Here is a 20,904-nt window from a genome sequence, read left to right on the forward strand (position 1 = left end):
CATATATTTGATACCTTTCCTTAAAATGGATCAAGATTATTCTTATTAAAAACAAATAAATGTCAATGTTTATCAAAACTCATTAAGGCTATCTAATTTACTTTCAGGCTGACATGTTGCCTAAGTGAGTTTTTAGTCATTTTTGCTTTTACATAATCAGTTCACCAATCTGCTTGTTTTGTAAAGACCTTACTTTGCAATAAGTTAAAAAGAAACAAATAAACCCCAGTTCTGTTTAGGTTAAGTGACTATGAATGAAAGACTGAAAAATTATTTGTGCACCCTCCGGAGACAGCATTCAGTTTTTTCATTTGAAAAATCAAGGCCTTTACTTGTTTACTTGGGAACTGGGATGAGTATCTTTTGTCCCTTTGTACAGAAAAATCAAGCAGAATGATTAGATGTATTCATACAAAAGAAACTATTTTAAAAGGCCTTTCTCCCTTAGAAATGGTTTCTTACATTTTTCCACAAAATAGCTTGCAAGACCCTTGAGGAGCTTTGACGCAAAGAGGCAAATAAAAAACCACATGTAATGGAAGTCAGGGGACTTGGTTTAAAATTAACCCTAACAATCGCAATTTTAATTTTTTTTTTGGAGAGGTTTTTGCTATAGGGCACGTGCACTTGCCAGAAAGACAGAGAGAGACAGAGACAGAAAATGAGAAATCACCCCCCAGCGGGGATGGCCATGCTGCAATCCCTTCTCCTCTATTCTCCTCTCGGGATCTTGGGCACACAGGCACACAACCCGGCATGAGTTTAAGCCGCTGGGTCCAGGGCCTGAACCATGGTCTACTACATGGGAGTCCAGCGACATAGCCATTACGCTAACTGCTGGTCCCAACAATCACATTCCCCCCCCTATAATGTTAATGTAAATTTTGCATTCTACTTCATAAAAATCAGTATTTGTTCTGACACTGACTGGGAGTAAAACTGTGCTCCAGGGTGATGTGCCAAGTTCATTCTATGGTTTCAAGTTCCTTCTGGTGTATCCCTACAAACTCAAGTTCCCATTATGGTTCAAGGGCAGTCGTTGGTTGTTTCACAGGCTTCTCAATTTTGAGAAAATGACTCCAGAAATATGAACATCATAATTAATAATATTTTTCCTCAAGGCTTTTCTTTCTTTTAATGTGTGTGTGTGTGTGTGTGTGTGTGTGTGTGTGTGTCTATTTTTTTTTTTTTTTTAAGATTTTTAACATAGGGTGTGTGTACTTGTGGAGAAAGACAGGGAGAGGGAAAGCGAGAAATCACCCCCTGCGTGAATGGCCATGCTGCAATCCTTTCTCCAGTCTTCTTTCAGGATTTTGGGCATGCATGCACACACAGCCGGTGTAATTTTCAAACCTCCAGATCTTAGACTCAAACTATGGTCAGCCATGTGGGAGTTGAGCACCTTAACCACCATGCCACCTACTGGCCCATATTTTTAAGGATCATTTCTAATTGTGCCTTCTAGTTGAGGGAACAAAATAATTTCCTTGTCTCTACCAGCAGGCCTTCCAAAGGAAGGATACCTGCTTTCTGCTTGTTTCCGGTGACTTATTTTGTCTGTATGAACGTCTGACCTGAATTCCTGGCTGAGGTATATGACTTATTCTAACATGGAGCATCCATGTGCACCCTGACCGTAGCTAGAGCTAAATGACAGGTCCCACTTTGACCACAGATGCACAAGAGCTTTGTTAGACGGCCTCCTCCCATGGCAGCAGCCTGCTGTTGCCAGTCCTGTTTTGTCATTTGTGCTTTGTTCTGGCTTTTCAACTGTATTCAGAATCCAGTGCTATACTCAACCAGAAACAAATGGTTCAAACACACATGACAATAAATACTTAACCATATGCTATTTTACAAAATTTATTCTTGATTATATTTTACTTTTGGGCTAAGGAGAATTGGGTAAAGAGCAATGATATGCATTAGGATATCTTCAAGGCTGGCTCATGGAAATAGTGTAAACAGAGAAATGTAAAGTGCTAAAGTGGTTAACTGCCAATTTTCAATAGATGAATATTCTGCATGAGAAATGCTCTGAAAATGGGACATTTAAGATTTTATAAGTCAATACTCTGACTGATATTCTAAGTACTTAAAATTATTTTTAAAGCTATACCTAAATTTCAAACAGATTTACCAGTCATCAGATCGAGTGCCTTCTTCGAAATGGATATTTCCCACAGTCTCCAACTCAATTAACAAAAATGGGATCAATATGCCATGACTTTTCTTCTTTTGCTTTACTTCAATATGATAAACTGCTTCAATTCTATTGAAAGAAAACAATACATACAACTTTAGAATGACTTAAAAATCACAATATTAAAAATCATGATAGATTTTAAAAACCAGATGTTAAAATTATTAGGAGTCTTTTCAATGGGTAAAGAAAACTTAGTGATAACAGTTAAACCAGGTAAGTGACATTCTATTTTTGGCACTTAAAATCATCTCAAAGGTTGTTAACTTCAGAAAATGTGATGCTAGAAGACTATCCTGGCTCTTACCTGCGGCTCTCAGATTTTGGCCAAGTCACTTAACGTTTTTAATGCCTCAGTTTTGCCAGTAAAATAGCAATACTAATAGTACCTAATCCTTGTAAAGCTATTTTGAGAAGCATATGCAAAATACATGCAAAGCTCTTAGCAAAGGGTCTGGCACAGAGTTAAATGACAACCTCCCCTCCCCCCAACCTAAGATACTACTGTTATTGTTAACATTATTACAAAGCAGACTAATGTATGTTTTGTATCTTAGAAAATAAAAATTTACAGTCCTTACTAAGCCTTTTTGCTTTATATTTCTAGTTGATACCTGAACTTGTTTCTACAAGATTCCAGACGACTGCTACATGCGTTGCTGGGTCTCATCTACTTGGTGGGTTTCTGCACCATTAAAAGCTCTACTTTTAGACTATAAACACCAGAATGGGGATGTGGAGTAGACACTAGAGCCGTTTCTAATTAAGAACTGCCCTGATTAAACAAAAAAACAAAACAAAACAAAACAGTGTGCCAACTTCAAATCAATGATATGTATATACTAGGAACTGGAATGAGGAACATACATCATACTTTATTTCATACTATAATTCTTTCCACTTCTAAAAAAGACAACTGAGTTCAGCTGAGGGCCCCGAACATCCTTATTCTCTCATGTTACAAATATGAACAACTAGACAATTCATTAAACATACTCGTCTAGTTTTTTGTTCCAGAATGTTACCCTTTCATTCAAGGCAGTGAGTTTGGTCAGTATCTTCTGTTGAAGGCTTGGTTCTTCTGGGACCGGTTCACTATTCTTTGATTTCTCAATCTCAGTTACTTTGTTGTTGTTGGTTCTATCACCATGCCCTTTGCCAGATCCCTTGAGTTCAGCCAATTCCCGTTCCAACTGTTAAAAACAATGTACCAGAGAGCGAAAGAAAAATAAAATGCAGTAAAGGCAAAGTCTAAGTTCGGATATTAATTATATTTGTGGGATCTATTAGTAAATAGCTAACTTAAATGACCAAAGAAGAAATATATAGGTAATAAATAGGCCAAACTTCATTACATGCCAAACATGTGATTTCAATTTTGATGCAAATTCAGTCGACCAATTTCTTTTGACCAACTGTCAACCTTAAATACTTCAAACAAGGCAATCTTTCCACTGACAAAAGGAAAGCAAGTACATAGATTTTGAAATATTAATGATGAGTTTGCTCCTATTAAAGTCAAAGTGAAATTAAATAAATCCTGGTTTTAGTACAATAAAATGTTTAGACCTCAAATAGTGTTGTGATTTTTTAAGTATATCTAACACACCTTTTCAGTTTTTCAGTATTTTGAACATTTTCATGTCCTAGAAAAAAATTTAACCATAGAAAAATACACAAAAGCAGGGACCAGCAGATGGTGTGATGGTTAAGGTGCTGGACACCCCCACATGACCGACCATGGTTTGAGTCCCAGACCTGGTGGCTTGCTTTCTCACTTTCCCTCTCTCTCTCTTGTCAAATGAAAATAAATGAATAAATAAAATTAAATCATTTTTAAAAATACACAAAAGCATGTATATAGAGGTACATGTTTTTCCTTTGCCTCAATCTCCTACATGACTCAGGATAGCAATGGTCTTTATTTAAAATTTTGATATTTGGGGATTTTTTTTTGTTTATAATGATTTTTTTTTGGCAATAATGTGGGTATTTTAAAATGTTGTAATAAATACTATTTATCTTGATTACTGAGAATTTGGGCAGTTCTTTACATTTTGGGCCAAGGTAAAAGACTGACTTGTTTTGCTATAATACCAACCTTGCAAGATTTAAAAATAAATTGTACAATACAAGGAGAAGTATATATAAATGAAAATATAGGGGCCAGACAGTTGTACAACAATAATGTAAAGTTCTGTGAGGCTGACCCACACTGGAAGGTTCTGGGTTTGTATCCAAAGGCCTCCTGAACACACCAGCATGCACATATCCATGATCCGAGACAGGCTGAAGACCCTGAGAAGGGTGCTTGCCTCTCTCACTCATAGAATGAATCTTAAAAAAAATAAACTTACTAATCATCTGTCATCCCTCTCTAGAATAGCTATATCTATCTATATAAGCATATTTATAAAATTGCTATAGTTTATGCAGTCTATAGCTGTTATTTTCCATATTTGCAGACTTTTGCTTAATATTTGCATTTGCACTTAAAAATGGCACTTATAAAATTATTTCTATATGCTAGTCTCTTGTGATTTTTATTCAAATAAATAATTTAAATTTTATTAAGGTTTAACTTTAAGAATCTCTTTCTGATTATAAAAACCAAAATCTGCTCATTTTAAAAAAAGCATATTCACCAGAGAGCGAAAGAAAAATAAAATGCAGTAAAGGCAAAGTCTAAGTTCGGATATTAATTATATTTGTGGGATCTATTAGTAAATAGCTAACTTAAATGACCAAAGAAGAAATATATAGGTAATAAATAGGCCAAACTTCATTACATGCCAAACATGTGATTTCAATTTTGATGCAAATTCAGTCGACCAATTTCTTTTGACCAACTGTCAACCTTAAATACTTCAAACAAGGCAATCTTTCCACTGACAAAAGGAAAGCAAGTACATAGATTTTGAAATATTAATGATGAGTTTGCTCCTATTAAAGTCAAAGTGAAATTAAATAAATCCTGGTTTTAGTACAATAAAATGTTTAGACCTCAAATAGTGTTGTGATTTTTTAAGTATATCTAACACACCTTTTCAGTTTTTCAGTATTTTGAACATTTTCATGTCCTAGAAAAAAATTTAACCATAGAAAAATACACAAAAGCAGGGACCAGCAGATGGTGTGATGGTTAAGGTGCTGGACACCCCCACATGACCGACCATGGTTTGAGTCCCAGACCTGGTGGCTTGCTTTCTCACTTTCCCTCTCTCTCTCTTGTCAAATGAAAATAAATGAATAAATAAAATTAAATCATTTTTAAAAATACACAAAAGCATGTATATAGAGGTACATGTTTTTCCTTTGCCTCAATCTCCTACATGACTCAGGATAGCAATGGTCTTTATTTAAAATTTTGATATTTGGGGATTTTTTTTTGTTTATAATGATTTTTTTTTGGCAATAATGTGGGTATTTTAAAATGTTGTAATAAATACTATTTATCTTGATTACTGAGAATTTGGGCAGTTCTTTACATTTTGGGCCAAGGTAAAAGACTGACTTGTTTTGCTATAATACCAACCTTGCAAGATTTAAAAATAAATTGTACAATACAAGGAGAAGTATATATAAATGAAAATATAGGGGCCAGACAGTTGTACAACAATAATGTAAAGTTCTGTGAGGCTGACCCACACTGGAAGGTTCTGGGTTTGTATCCAAAGGCCTCCTGAACACACCAGCATGCACATATCCATGATCCGAGACAGGCTGAAGACCCTGAGAAGGGTGCTTGCCTCTCTCACTCATAGAATGAATCTTAAAAAAAATAAACTTACTAATCATCTGTCATCCCTCTCTAGAATAGCTATATCTATCTATATAAGCATATTTATAAAATTGCTATAGTTTATGCAGTCTATAGCTGTTATTTTCCATATTTGCAGACTTTTGCTTAATATTTGCATTTGCACTTAAAAATGGCACTTATAAAATTATTTCTATATGCTAGTCTCTTGTGATTTTTATTCAAATAAATAATTTAAATTTTATTAAGGTTTAACTTTAAGAATCTCTTTCTGATTATAAAAACCAAAATCTGCTCATTTTAAAAAAAGCATATTCATGGGACCGGCAGGTGGTGTGGTGGTTAAGGGTGCTGAACTCCCACATGGCTGACTGCAGTTCAAGTCCTGGACCTGGCAGCTTGCTTTCTCACCTTCCCTCTCTCTCACTCTGTCCCGCTCTGGTCAAATTAAAATAAATAAATAAATAAAGTTAAATAAAATAATGCTACAGAAAAGAAAAAGCATATTCATAAAAGGCATTGTTGACAGACTCTAACCTTATGACCACCTTGCTCCAGCATCCTAATTAGCTGGGATTATAGGTGTGTACAACAGCACTGGCATGTTCAGGTAGGCCCAGAAACTGAACCTGGACCTTCCATGTGGCTTCCAGCATTTCAGGTGGTGGCACTACCAGTGTGCCATGGTAGTTTGCTCACTTACAGTACTTTCATACCTATTTTCCATAATATTTGTCCAAAGCAATGCTTTTAGATTGTAATTATTTTTACTTTAATTAATGATGCTTTTTAGTACAAAAGTATTTCATTTTTTTCCTAGTATTTCTTTAATTTGGCAGGTTGCAATCTGTTAAATATATTCATATGTACATTTATTCTTCCATTTTTTCACATTTTTGTTTTTACATTTAATTTCTTCTCCTCCACTGGTATTTAATTCTGATAGAGTATAAACTAGAGATTCAGTTTCCTTATTACCAAATAGTTTGGCTATTTTTCTGACACCATTGAATGATCCTGTATTTCCTCATGTTTTAAAAAACAGAGTAAGCTTTTATATACAAAGTTCTGTTTTGAGGTAAATAATTCTTAATTTTTCAGAATCTACTTTTAATAAAGGATATCCAATTCATTCTAAATTTAAAAATGTACATAGTATACTACTAAAGCATAACTTGATTAAAAGCTCCCACTTTGTCATATACCTTAATAATATTAGTAAATGATACTTTCATCCTTTAAATGAGAAAATGAGTTTTGAGGACAACCAGCAGGTGTCCACTAAAATTGCAGCTGAAATAAATTGAACAGAATGCTGTTAATTCTCTGAATCAAACGGAATTACACAGTCATAACAAGGGGCCAGTGGAGGGTGAGTGCTAAGGCACTGAACTCTCACATGACCATCTGTGGTTCAAGTCCTGGACCCAGTGAAACTCATGCCAGGTGCGCATGTGTGCATGCCTAAATCCCAAGGGGAGAATGGAGGGGAAGGAATTGCAATATGGCATCCTCCCTTGGGGGTGATTTCTCACTTTCTCTCTGTCTCTCTGACGAATGTATATGTTCTATACCAAAAATCTACCCCCACAAAAAAGGAATTTCATAACAAAATAAGCCTATATTCTTTTTGAATTGCAGATTTCTATGCACATAATGCAGTTTAGTTAAGTACCTGGAATTAAAATATTTAGGGACAAACTTGATTTGAAATTCAGAGTTATTTTTATACATATAAATTAGATAATTACACATTATATACTGTATCATTTACATATACACCTACATACATACACCACACTTGTATGTAAATAAGTGTGTATATATACATGTGTATGTATATATGTATATATTAGGTTGGTACAAAGGCAACTGCGGTTTTGAACTGTGAATTTTACATCATTATAACTAGTCTTGAGCACAACTTCATTAATCAAAATAAGAACCATTACAATCAACCCAATTTTGCCAATGAGACATAATTTTAGTCCTGTAGCGTAAAAATCCATGCTTTGAGATATGACAAACTCTTTTTTATTTTTGTGAGACGTTTTTCACTATAGGGCGCATGTGCTCACCAACCAGATGGAGAGAGACAGAGAGACGGAAAGCGAGAAATCACCCCCCAGGGGGATGGTCACGCCGCAATCCCTTCTCCTCCATTCTCCTCTCGGGATCTTGGGCATGTACGCACACGCGCCCGGTGTGAGTTTTAAGTCACCGGGTCCGAGACACAAACTGTAGTCGACTATATGGGAGTCCAGCAACATAGCCATTACGCTAACTGTTGGTCCGAGATATGACAAACTCTTGAAAAACATCTCTTGCATCCTGCTGGTTGTGGAAGCATTTTCTCTGCAAAAAGTTGTCGAGATGCTCAAAGAAGTGGTAGTTGGTTGGCAAGAGGTCAAGTGAATATGACCGATGAGGCAAAAATTTGTAACCTAATTCATTCAACTTTTGAAGTATGGGCTGTGTCACGTGCAGTCGGGTGTTGCTGAGGAGAAGAGAGGGACCCTTTCTGTTAATCAATGCCAGCTGCAGGAGTTGGACGTTTTCAGTGTATCTCTTCAATTTGCTGAGCATACTTCTCAGATGGAGTGGCTTTGCTGGGATTCAGGAAGCTTTAGTCGATCAGACTGGCAGCAGATGACTAACTACTGACCATGACTTTTTGGGGGTGTAAATGTGGTTTTGGGAAGGGCTTTGGAGCTGCTTCTTTTTCCAACCACTGAGTAGGTCATCACTGGTTGTTGCATAAAATCCACTTTTCATCCCCCATCACATTGTGATCAAGAAATGGTTCACTGTTATTGCTTAGAATAAGAAAAGGGACACTTCAAAATGACTGTTTTGATTTTGGAGCAGCTCATGAGGCATCCACTTATGGAGCATTTTCACCTTTCCAATTTGCTTCAAATGCCGAATGACCATAGAACAGTCTTGAGTTCTTCAGCAACTTATCGTTTAGTTGAAAGAGGATCAGCTTCAATGACTGCTCTCAATCTGTTTTCAAACTCTGAGGCTGCCACTATGCTCTTCATCTTCAAGGCCCTCATCTCCTTTGGAAAACTTGAACTACCACTGACTGCACTGTATGGTGGCTAGCAGTTCCTGGGGCCAAATGTGTTGATGTTGTGAGCTGTCTCTGCTGTTTTACAACCCATTTTGAACTCAAATAAGAAAACCACTATTTGCTTTTTGTCTAACATCATTTCCATAGTCTAAAATAAATATAAAGCAAACAGCAAGTAATAAGTCATTAGTAAAAAAGAAATTAGCATTAAAATAATGTATTACATAATTGCATTTACTTAAGAACATGTACAATAGCAAATGGCAAATTTCAACAATGTAAAACAGCAGTCATTTTTGCACCAACCTAATATATACATGCATAGATTGAAAGATATTGCTATCTTGGGACCAACAGATGGTGTAATGGTTACGTCACTGGACTCTCATGTAGTCTACTGTGGTTCAAGTCCTGGGCCTGGCGGCTTAAAACCCATGCCAGGCATGTGTGTGCATGCTCAAAATCCCAAGAGGAGAATGGAGGAAAAGGGACTGCATCATGGACATCCCCCTGGAGGGTGATTTCTTGTTTTCTGTATCTGTCTTTCTGTTGAGTGCATGCACTCTATAGCAAAAATCTCTCTTAAAAAAAAAAAAAAGATATTGCTGTCTTGTTGGCAGTTTTCTTTAGATGTAGCAACTGAAATTTTAGATTATTAATTATTACATTTTTTTTCACAAAGCTGAATAATTTTATTCGTTCTTCTGGCAACCTCTGTAATTTGCATTTTCGCTCATTCAATTTTTCAAGGTCTTCATCAAGACGCCTCTGAACAGTTTTTATACGCATGTTGTAATACATTATTTTTTTCATTGCTGTGGTCTAAAAGGAAGAAAGAACAATAAAAGATTAGCTAAAACAAATTATAGGTAACTTTTAGCACAACATATAACAATTTGAAAGTTTTATCTGCTCAGTTACTAATAATGATGATAGTTGGAGTTACAATGGCTACACAGAGTTCTACATATAAACTTAATAAGCAAAATATAAATTCCAAGATTCTTCATGGATGATATGTAGATGTGAGACATACATTTATTTCTAGGATGACAATATAAAGAGACTGCAGATAGAATTTTAATTATAAGATAATATCATTTAGCTAATGAGGTAGTACACAACTAAAGCAAATATATAACTACATTATTCCTATTTGATTAACTCAGGTAAAAATTAAAAAATTACAAAGAATTAAAAGCAAATGTAACATTACCAATTTATCTTTTTAAAGTCTAGCTAAGAAATAGGATTTCAGGGAACCAGCGGTTAGCGTAATGGCTATGTCGCTGGACTCCCACGTAGTCGACCGTGGTTCGCGTCCCGGACCCGGTGGCTTAAAACTCACGCCGGGCACGTGTGCGTACGTGCCCAAGATCCCGAGAGGAGAATGGAGGAGAAGGGATTGCGGCGTGACCATCCCCCCTGGGGGGTGATTTCTCGCTTTCTGTCTCTATGTCTCTCTCTGTCTGTCTGGCGAGCGCACGCGCCCTATAGCGAAAAAACCTCTCCAAAAAAAAAAAAAAAAAAGAAATAGGATTTCATTTTTTTTCAAATCTATAAAAAGTTGTTTTAAATAAACTGGTTTTAGATGGAACAGATTACTAAATTGCCAACTAATCCAATTATCTTGAATTCTTTAATATCAATGGACTGTCCAGTTATTATTAAGTTTATCATGATAAGATGATTAAATTTTCCATTAAGATACACACCAGCTAACTGCCATCTAAATGGTGCTTCAGAGTTATATTAGTCAAAAAGAACTGTCTGGGAGTAGAATAAACAAATTAAGTGCATTATAGAAATGTGACCTAGTTTTAAGACCAGCAGTTGGCATAATGGCTATGTTGCTGGACTCCCATGTAGTCAACCCGTGGTTTGAGTTCTGGACCCAGTGGCTTAAACTCATGCCAGGGGCATGTGAGTGCATGCCCAAGATCCCGAGAGGAGAATGAAGGAGAAGGGATTGCAGCATGGCCATCCCCCCGGGGGGTGATTTCTCGCTTTGTGTATCTGTCTCTGTCTTTCCAGCGAGCTCATGTGCCCAATAGCAAAAACTTCTCAAAAAAAAAAAGAAAAGAGGGGGGGTAGACTACATGAGAGTCCAGTGACGTAACCATCTACCTTAACAATCTACCTGAAATAATGAAGGCAGTTCTCTTTACCAGAAATTTTCCAACCTCAAAGAAGTTGGAAAGCTTTTACAGTTTTAGACTTGTATTTTCTTCAGCTGCAGTCCCTTTCTATGTGATCTATTAAGAAACCAACAGAAATCTTTGGCATAAAAGAGAGAATAGAAACAAATACATGGCATGGTGATGAAGCATGTATACTACGAGGTTTTGAAACTGAAACCAGTAAGTTACTCTGCCAAAATAAGGCATTCATAACACAAAGCAGTTAAGAAAAATTGGTTTTAGGATGATGATAGACTAAATTAAAAATCCCTGGTACAGAGCTTAATAGCTAAGGTACAACTGAGTTAGAAAAAAAAATTAACTTAAGAAATGGCAAATGATGTTTCCTGATTTATTTGCTTATTTGGAGAAAATGGAACATCCAATACAAAATTCTTTGAGTAACAGTTACATAAAATGTCTAATAAATTTTTAAATTTAAAACATGAGAAAAAGGGGTGGAAGTAGTTTACTTTACCAGAAAAGTACATGATGTCAAGTTAAATATAAATTTCAGATAAACAACAATGTTTTAAGAGTATATGTATTGGGGTCGGGAGGCGGCGTGGTGGTTAAGGGTGCTGGACTCCCACATGGCCGACTGCGGTTTGAGTCCCAGACTTGGCAGCTTGCTTTCTCACTCCCTCTGGCCCCATTCTCTAGTCAAAATTAAGATAAATTCTTCTTTTAAAAAAGAATATAGGGAACCAGCAGTTAGCGTAATGGCTATGTCGCTGGACTCCCATGTAGTCGACCGCGGTTCGCGTCTCAGACCCGGTGGCTTAAATCTCACGCCAGGCGTGTGTGCGTGCGTGCCCAAGATCCCGAGAGGAGAATGGAGGAGAAGGGACTGCGACGTGACCATCCCCCCTGGGGGGTGATTTCTCGCTTTCTGTCTCTATGTCTCTGTCTGTCTGGCGAGCGCACGCGCCCTATAGCAAAAACCTCTCCAAAAAAAAAAAAAAAAAGAATATATGTATACGATTTACTTATACTTATTTAATTTTACTAAAATATTCTTTTTTTTTTTTTTACATTCTTTATAGTTCATCTGAAGTTCAAATTAAACTTGAAGTTCCCCTAGGTGAGGATTCAAACAAAAGATAAAAAATACTACTGTTACTTTGTTTTAAAAATTTTTTAATTGCCAGAGGGCATGTGCACTTGTCAGAGACAGAGAGAGAGGGAGAAAGCACCCCTTCAATGATGCATGCCAGTACTCATTTCCTCCATTTTTCTACCCTGTCAGGATTTTGGGCATGTGTGCACACATGCCTGGCATATTTCTCAAGCCACTGGGGCTGGCATTTGAACCATGGCTGGCAACATGGGATCTAGCTCCCTTATCATCAGGCAATGGGACTGGCCCTGATTTTTCTTTTTTTAATAAACAATATATTCATGTTTCAAAAACCAAAACACAGAAAGCTACACAATGACGTGTACCTCCCACATCTGTTTCCTGTTTTCCTAGTTGCCCCATCTTCTACACATAACCACTGATTTTAGTTTCTGCTGACTCCCTCCGTAGTTTCTTCTACTTCATCTTTCTAGTTTATTAAGAATGTACCTATACCTATATTTTCATATAACAAAATAAATTGTGACATTTCATTATTCCTAAACTTTTTCAGAGTCCGTTACTGTGCCATAACAATAAATAACTATGAATAAGAGATTTTTGTCCTTGTTATATATACTAAGTATATAGTAAGAGTAGAAGAATATACACTAAGATTTTAGAGAAGTCAAGAAGACTAATTTTTTTAAGAATTATTTTATTTAACTTTATTTATTCATTTAAAAATTTTACCAGTGAGGGACAGAGTGAGAGACAGAGTAAGAAAGCAAGCTGCCAGGTCCAGGACTTGAACTGGGGTCGGCCATGTGGGGGTCCAGTGCTCTTAACTACCAAGTCACCTGCCAGCCCCAGGAAGACTGTTTTATAATAATAAATACATAGTAAATCAACTTTCTAGGTTTGTTATATGTAATTTGCTTCTGTATTTAGGCTTTTATTTTTATTTATTATTTTTAATTTGCTATAGGGTATGTGCACAGCAGAGAGAGAGCATGAGAGAGAGAGAGAGGCAAAGTGAGATGCACCCCCTATCAGGAACGGCAAGCCCACAATCCTTTCTCCTCCATTTTGCCTTTTGAAACTTTGGGCATGCACATTTGCCTGGTATGTTTCTCAAGCTGCGGGTCAAGGACTTGAACTGTGCAGTTAACCATGTGGGATACAGCAGCCTTAATCACCATGCCACCAGCTGGCCCTTGCATTTTGACTTTTAAGAATTATTGCCAAAGTTGGGGCCAGCAAGTGGCTTAGTGGTTGAAGCACTGAACTCCCACATAGCCAACTGCAGTTCGAGTCCCAGACCTGGCGGCTTGCTTTCTCACTTTCCCTCTCTCTTTCTCTTTCTCTGTCCCCCTCTGATCAAATTTAAGTAAATAAAATAAAATAAATAATTGCTTAAAGAAAAATTATCATCGAAGTCATTTTCAAGAACGTTGATAGAATTACTTGCCAGCTACCGACAGATGTTTTTAAAATATTAAACTAATTATAATAATTCAGATGTACATTTGTACTAAGATAAAATTTGATCCCTTTGCCTCTTCGATGGCAGAAAAAATTAAAAGTTACAAGCAAAAATATGCTCAATATGCTCAACCATAGTTTCATAAAGATTATTTTTATAAAACTGAATTAAAATTGCCTTTATGCATATTAACTAATTGTATCCCAAGACGATCCTGTGGCTAAGGGTAGGCACTATTTTTACCATCATCATTTTAATAGTTCAGAAAACCTTCAGTGAGGTGAAGGGTCTTGCCTAAGTTACAGGTAGTAATAGATAAGCTGGGACTAAGCTAAGTCTTCTGATTTGAATCTCCACATTCTTCCTTCTGTCTCATGTTGACTCTCTGGTGGGCCTTCTGCTAGGTTTGAATTTATCTGTGATTTGTAGTTTACACAAGCTAGTTCACAGTCATGGGTGGAAGTTTGAAGAAACTATAACACTCTCTTGAAGAGTTACCATAGGATATTACCATAACTTGTCTTCTTATGAATGGTAAAGAAGAAAGCATTTTAGAAATCTGTATCAATACATATATTAAAAATACTTAGAATTTAAAAATTATTTTGGTAAAATCAAAAGTTGAACTATATTATAGATACTATTTCTGCCTTAGAAGATAAAGGAAGGATAAATATTTCACAGTGGAAAACTTGAAATACAATGACGTAATTTACGTCAGGAACTCTGTAAGTATTTCTTACTTTAAAAAATATATAATTTTATTTATTTATTTATTTATTTATTTATTTATTTATTTATTTATTTATTTATTTAAATTTGACCAGAGAGGAACAGAATGGGAGGTGGGGGGTGGGGGGAGAAACAAAGAAAGTGAGAAAGCAAGATGCCAGGTCTGGGACTTGAACCACAGTCAGCCATATGAGAGTCCAGCACCCTTAACCACCACACTACCTGCTGGCCATAAGTATTCCTTTCTTTGTTCTTTTAACTACATTATTCCTGACACATGCAAAACTGAACCAAATACTTAAGAGAATCTCAGTCAGAATAACAGAAGAAGTTCACTGTCTTAGTTCTTCTTTTCAGCTGCTTCTGCAGGCTCCTGCTCATCTCCCCAAATGTTAACACTCAAGTGACACACTTCCCCACCCACACCATTCCTTTGGTGATTCATCCAGTCAATGGTGGTAAGTGCCATCTTTCTGCTTTCAATTCTCATATTTTTATCTCCCACCTGGGAGACTCCCTTAAATAGCAGACTCATATCTAACTGCTTATTGGGCATGTCCCTTTTGATGTTCAAAAAATTGTTCGAACTTTGCATGTCTAAAATTAAATCATGATTCTTCCTTCTAAACCTACTTCTCCCATATGCTTCCTCATCTCATCAAATAGCAAAACTCACTCTTCCAGTTGTTCAAGGGAATAACTTGAAATTTTTCTCTACTTCCTTCCTCAAGACCTCATATCCTGTCCATCAGTAAACTTACATGGGTTCCTCCTTATAAGTACTATTAGAATCTAACTACTACTTAACCACTTCCTCTGTTAACACCATCTTCAGGTAACACACCAACCACTTCTCTCATCCAAGTTACTGGAATAATCCCCTAACTGGTCTCAACTTTCACCTGTTCTCTCTAATCCTCTATTCTTCATCTATTCTCTAAAAAGATCTCTTTGATAGTCATCTTGTACCTTCTCTGCTCAAAATTCACCAGTAGCCTCCATCTCACTCAAAATAAAAATCCTTACAGCATTCTACAGAGTCTCAAATGACATGGCTCTCACCACTTCTTTCTTCATCTATTGCTTTTTCTTCCCATCACGTACTCATCTGGCCACACTACCCTCTGCTGTTCTTCAAACAGGAGAGACCATGCTCCTGCCCTCCAATGATCTAAACATCTGCTAGTATATAAGAACAGTATTGCTCAGTATTGCAAGACAGTTTACATCTTAGATTGAAGATGGAAAAGAGGGTAATCTTGTTTTAGGAAAAAAGTAGAGCATGGATCTTGAGAATAAATCCTTGCGCTAGAAAGAGAAGAAACATAAATAAATAAATTCTTGATCTATGTTGAGAAGATGGATGAACCACAAGTAAAGAGAGAAAAACTCCATGTGAGGCATCTACATGCTTGGCACATTTTGGATACTCAAAAATTGTTCACCGGATGATTAACTGAATGAACAAACGGAGCAAAAGGAATGGCACTGGACTGGAAGGAGAGGTAGAAATACAATATGGAAAAACTACCAAGAAGCATGGAGAATTCCTATAACTCCATTATGAAATAGTAAAACCTATTTGTGGCACATCAAAGTGACCTCCTTAATGGAAGGTTCAATGTCAGTGGAAGCCCAGAAATAATTATCTCCAATTTTTCAGAGATGTGATGGCAATACCTAGAGATCTACTTCAACCTCTAGAGGATCCTGAACCATCTTTGATTAGATTAAAATCTACTTAATCCTTGGCATTCTACCATCAACCATGAATATTTTATAATTCTGATAAGTAATATTCCAAATGAGAGGCTGTTACTTGTTCCTAATTTTTCTTAACCCTTAGCTTTTTGTACATATAGCACTAGTCCAATTATTCTTAGCATTGATGATAATTTTTCAGTTTCCTTCTTTTAATTTTGTACAGATTATAAACAATGTTTTCCTACTATTTCACCTTCCAGGACTATCACCAAAATAGACATTTTGGCACTGATGTTATTAGGTGTGTATACTTATATATGAAATATCCAGCTCACTATAGAAAGGTACAAATGGCGATAAGAACTGACCTGATAATCCTACATATTGTATGAGGACTCAGCCAGAGAGAAGCAGTTAATTAATCAAACGTTAGTCACAGATACTTGATAAGGTTTGCACTTACATCTGCCAGTTCCTTGATTTGTTTTGCTGACACATCGAATGTGTCAAGTCTTTGAAGGCAAGGCAAGTGATACAATACGTGTGTGGAATAATTACACAGCAGACAAACTGGATTACTTTTATATTGAGGGTCATTCAGACATAAATCCCTCAAGTAACGCAGCCTGGTTAAATTAGTGAGGTCCTAAAACAACAGCAATGATAATATCCAATTAATTAATTGTTACTGTCTATTCCTAAAGGAAGCATTTAGACAATTAAGATCATTCATTATCTAATGTTACACACTTTATGTTTAAATACATTAAAGTGATTTAAGGGGCTAAAATGTTTTATTTTAGTGAAAAACATCCTACATTCCTGAAGAACAGATCAACAATAATTAAACAGCAAACCCTATACAGTTGTCCATTTTAAATATTTACCAAACCATGTATCCCAACAGGCACCTTGGAACCAGTCATGTGAGCATATTTATTCATTAGGACAATGTTACCTTCTCTGCACAGTCCCTTGTGCTAGCATCTGATCCTGTAGGTCTGTTTCTTTTACCTGTATTTCCTACATTTTACATATAGAAACATGGCTCTTCATAATCCTTGCCCTCCAAATCTGTTTTATTACAATTACCATGGAATTCTTAATTTTTCATTATATTTTTGTTTTGTTTTCCATAAATGCCCTTTCTACCCACTATATTTAACTGAAACTTAGCCCTTGCTTAATTCATCTGGCCCCTGCTTAACTCTTCCATCTTATCTCTTTCTGTTTAAGCCCTCATATTTCATGTCTTAACCATATTGAACTACTTCAAGTTTCAGAATGTGCCAGACTCTCTTTTATCTTTAGACCTACTTATGCTACTCCGTTTGAATGGATGGAGCACTTCACCCCAATTTTACCTTGTAATCCATCATAGCCAGTCATGGTGTCATCTTCCTTGGGAGCCTTATTTCATTCAAGGTTGGAATAGATGCTCCTCCTATAAACATTTTTAGCCACTGACCTTAGCTTTGCTACAGAATTTATCGTGCCCTATTGTAAACTGCTTGTGCTCCCACTGGTCTATGAGCTGAGGGTTTTTATAAGCTTTGGCCCTTAGCCTACAAACTACGAGTGATAGCTACATTTCTAACACGGTCTGAAAAATAAAGAAGAATATGTGAGAGAGGCTGCATGCAAACCACAAAGCTTCCTATCTGGTCTTTTTTAAAATTTTATTTTATTCATTTATCTATATATTTGTTTATTTCAATTTGACCAGAGAGGGACAGAGAAAGAGAGAAAGTGAGACAGCAAGTCGTTAGGTCCAGAACCTGAACCACAATTGGCCATGTGGGAATCCAGTGCTTTTAACTACCACACCACCTGCCGGCCCCCTATCTGGTCTTTAGCAGAAAAAGTTTGACAACCCCTGAGATAAACTCCTTGGAAACAGAATTTGTGTCTTGTTTTAACATTGTGTTTCCAACACATAGCACTTAGAAAACAGGAGGCATTAAATAAAGCTGAATTGAACTGAATAACTTTTACTTTTTTTTTAAAAAAAATGTATTCATTGTCATTATTTCATTTTATTGTTATTTTTATTTTATTGAAGTTAACCAGAGAGAGACAAACAGAGAGAAGGAAAGTGAGAAAGCAAGCTGCCAGGTCTAGGACTTGAACCATGGTTAGCCATGTGGAAGTCCAGGTGCCTTAACCACCATGTCACTTGCTGGCCCTTTACTTTCTACCAACCTCTAAGACATCCTTACATCTTCCTCATTGGTAGGATGGTGGCCGAGGTGGGCAGGTACAATGGTGGGGTCAAATATGAAAGGATGCAATGTTAGTTAAGAGAGGAAGAACCAGGGAGCCTTAGTCCTAAAGATAAAATAAACATGGAGGGGCCAACAGGTGGCATAGTGGTTAAGGGAGCTGGACTTCTACATGGCCGCCCCGCAGTTCCACAGTTCAAGTCCTGGACCTGGCAGCTTGCTTTCTCACTTTCCTTCTCCTTCTTGCTCTGTCCCATTCTGGTCAAATTAAATAAGTAAGTAAGTAAATAAATAAATAAAAATTTAAGTAAAATAATTATTTAAAAAAATTTTAAAAATAGACACAGAACGGGAGAGTCAGGTTGCTAGAAACAAAAGCCAAGACAAGATTTGGTGGCAGTGTGTGTCCAAACTCTCTCTGGACAAGTTAGAATGTGGCTCACTGGCCCAACCTGAGGCTAGGGCAGAACCCATGCAGGAGTGGGATTAAGCAGAGTTAATAAAGAAGTAAGATTTCTGGACAGAGCTGTGCAGAGAATTACTTGGTCACATAGTTCTATATGGCCAAGCAAGGCACACTATTGGACTTATCCAAGGAAAAGATACACCTTTGCTTACTAGGTGGGTATGTTCGTTTGACCATCATCTGGGCTGGACAGTGGTTGTGAACTCCGACGTCCTACACAGGAACCTCCCCACCTACACTCAAAAGTCATATACCATTAATAGTACAGGAAGGCCCAAAATCTCACTAAAATTATTGTTATGGTGCCTGGTATGGATGGAAGATGAGAAAAGGATAGTATCTTTTTTGGGGGTGTGAGGAAAGGTTAGAGATAAAAATCTATGATAATAGTGTTTCAGGAACACTCCTAAAATGAGGTAGTAAAAGTTTCTGCAAATCATGTCCAACATTTTTATGATAAATTGCCATCTTTATGATAGAGTATTTTTTAAAATAATTATTTATTTAATTATATTTATCATTATCATTTTTCCAGTTTGACCAGAGAGATACAGAAAGAAAGAGAAAGTGGGACCAGCAGTTAGCGTAATGGCTATGTCACTGGACTCCCACGTAGTCTACCGCGGTTCGAGTCCCGGACATGGTGGCTTAAACTCACGCCGGGCGTGTGTGTGTGCGTGCCCAAGATCCAGAGAGGAGAATGGAGGAGAAGGGATTGTGGTACGGCCATCCCCCCTGGGGGGGGATGGTGATTTCTCACTTTATGTCTCTCTGTCTGTCTGGCGAGCACACACGCCCTATAGCAAAAACCTCTCCAAAAAAAGAAAAAAAAAAAAGAAAGAGAAAGTGAGAAACCAAGTCTCCAGGGCTGGGACACGAACCAGTCAGCCATGTGGGAGTCCAGTGCCTTAACCACCCTGCCACCTGTTGGTCCTGAGAGCCTTTATGCCAGTCAATGAATTTTCAGAATATTCTTATTTTTATCGCCTGTTTTTTCTTTTTTGATGGGGAGATATAACAGGTTAATGCAATTAAAGTAATAGTAATAAAATAACAAGAGCAATATATCGATTGAGTTCTTACTATATGAGAGTCAATATTCTAGGAGCTTGACATCGTCACCTCACCTAAACTTCAGGTTACCTCTGGCACAGATGGGCAGGGCTAGACCTGAGATCCTTCCTCTGTGCATGCAGCCTACGTGCATAATCACCATAAGGACGTCATGGCTAGCCAGGGTAAGATAAGTTTCTTGATGGTTCTTGACAGGGCCACTGTTTTTCCTCCCCATTCTGCACTATCTCCCTTCAGCCTCCTCTCATGATTCTCTTTCTTGCTCTGTTACTGCCACACAGGATTTCTAGATCCTTAATTTCACCATGTTCCTTTCCACCACTTAGGGCTTTCGCGTCTGCTCTTTTGTCTGGAATGCTCTTTCCATGGGTAACTCCCACTCATGTCTCATATAAGTTTATGTAAACATTATCTCCTCAAGGATGTCTTCCTGGCTTCCCCCAAAAGGGGTAAGGCTGCTGAAACCATGCAGTTAACACAAGCTGAGTATGAAAGAACTGCCCCTCAGACCTAGAGCAAGGACTCGGCTGAGGAGAACTGTTTGCAAGGTCAACAGTTTTACGAGTTCTGGACCTCACTTCCATTGTGTTACTGTACTGGCCTGCACTCAGTTTCTCTGCCATGGGCCTTATTGCCATACCCCAGTACCCCATAAAGGCACCCCCAGCCTTACTATAACTTTTACAATAATCCTAAAAGAATGCGGATCCACTAAGGTGGCAGCTGCGTAGGGCGGCGGCTGCAAACAGGAGTTATTCCCATTAGACTCATCCCACCCTCCTGGAAAATGTCAATAAAGAATGCTACATTCACTTCTCCTACTGGGGATTACTATGGACAAAAGATCTCAGTAGCTCAGGGACTCATCCACGAGGTGCTGTTACCCCAAAGACCATAAGCCACCCTTACTCTCAGGACAAGGGAAGATTGCCATTCCCCAA

The 20,904-nt window shown here is 37.2% G+C and overlaps 1 protein-coding gene across 1 annotated transcript in view; it reads right to left on the reverse strand.

Annotated features, from left to right (window-relative positions):
• Window positions 1-20,904, reverse strand: part of LRRC9 (leucine rich repeat containing 9) — a 109,710-nt gene that overhangs the window by 69,292 nt on the left and 19,514 nt on the right. The window contains exons 8-11 of the mRNA XM_027770423.1: window positions 16,665-16,847; window positions 9,706-9,861; window positions 3,200-3,396; window positions 2,141-2,272 (exon numbers count right to left, since the gene is read on the reverse strand). Of these exons, the coding sequence (XP_027626224.1) occupies window positions 2,141-2,272; window positions 3,200-3,396; window positions 9,706-9,861; window positions 16,665-16,847 (668 nt within the window). The remainder of the gene's footprint in view (window positions 1-2,140; window positions 2,273-3,199; window positions 3,397-9,705; window positions 9,862-16,664; window positions 16,848-20,904) is intronic.

Source organism: Tupaia chinensis, unplaced genomic scaffold (genome assembly GCF_000334495.1).
Source record: "Tupaia chinensis unplaced genomic scaffold, TupChi_1.0 Scaffold000133_1, whole genome shotgun sequence".
Taxonomy (NCBI): Eukaryota; Metazoa; Chordata; class Mammalia; order Scandentia; family Tupaiidae; genus Tupaia; species Tupaia belangeri.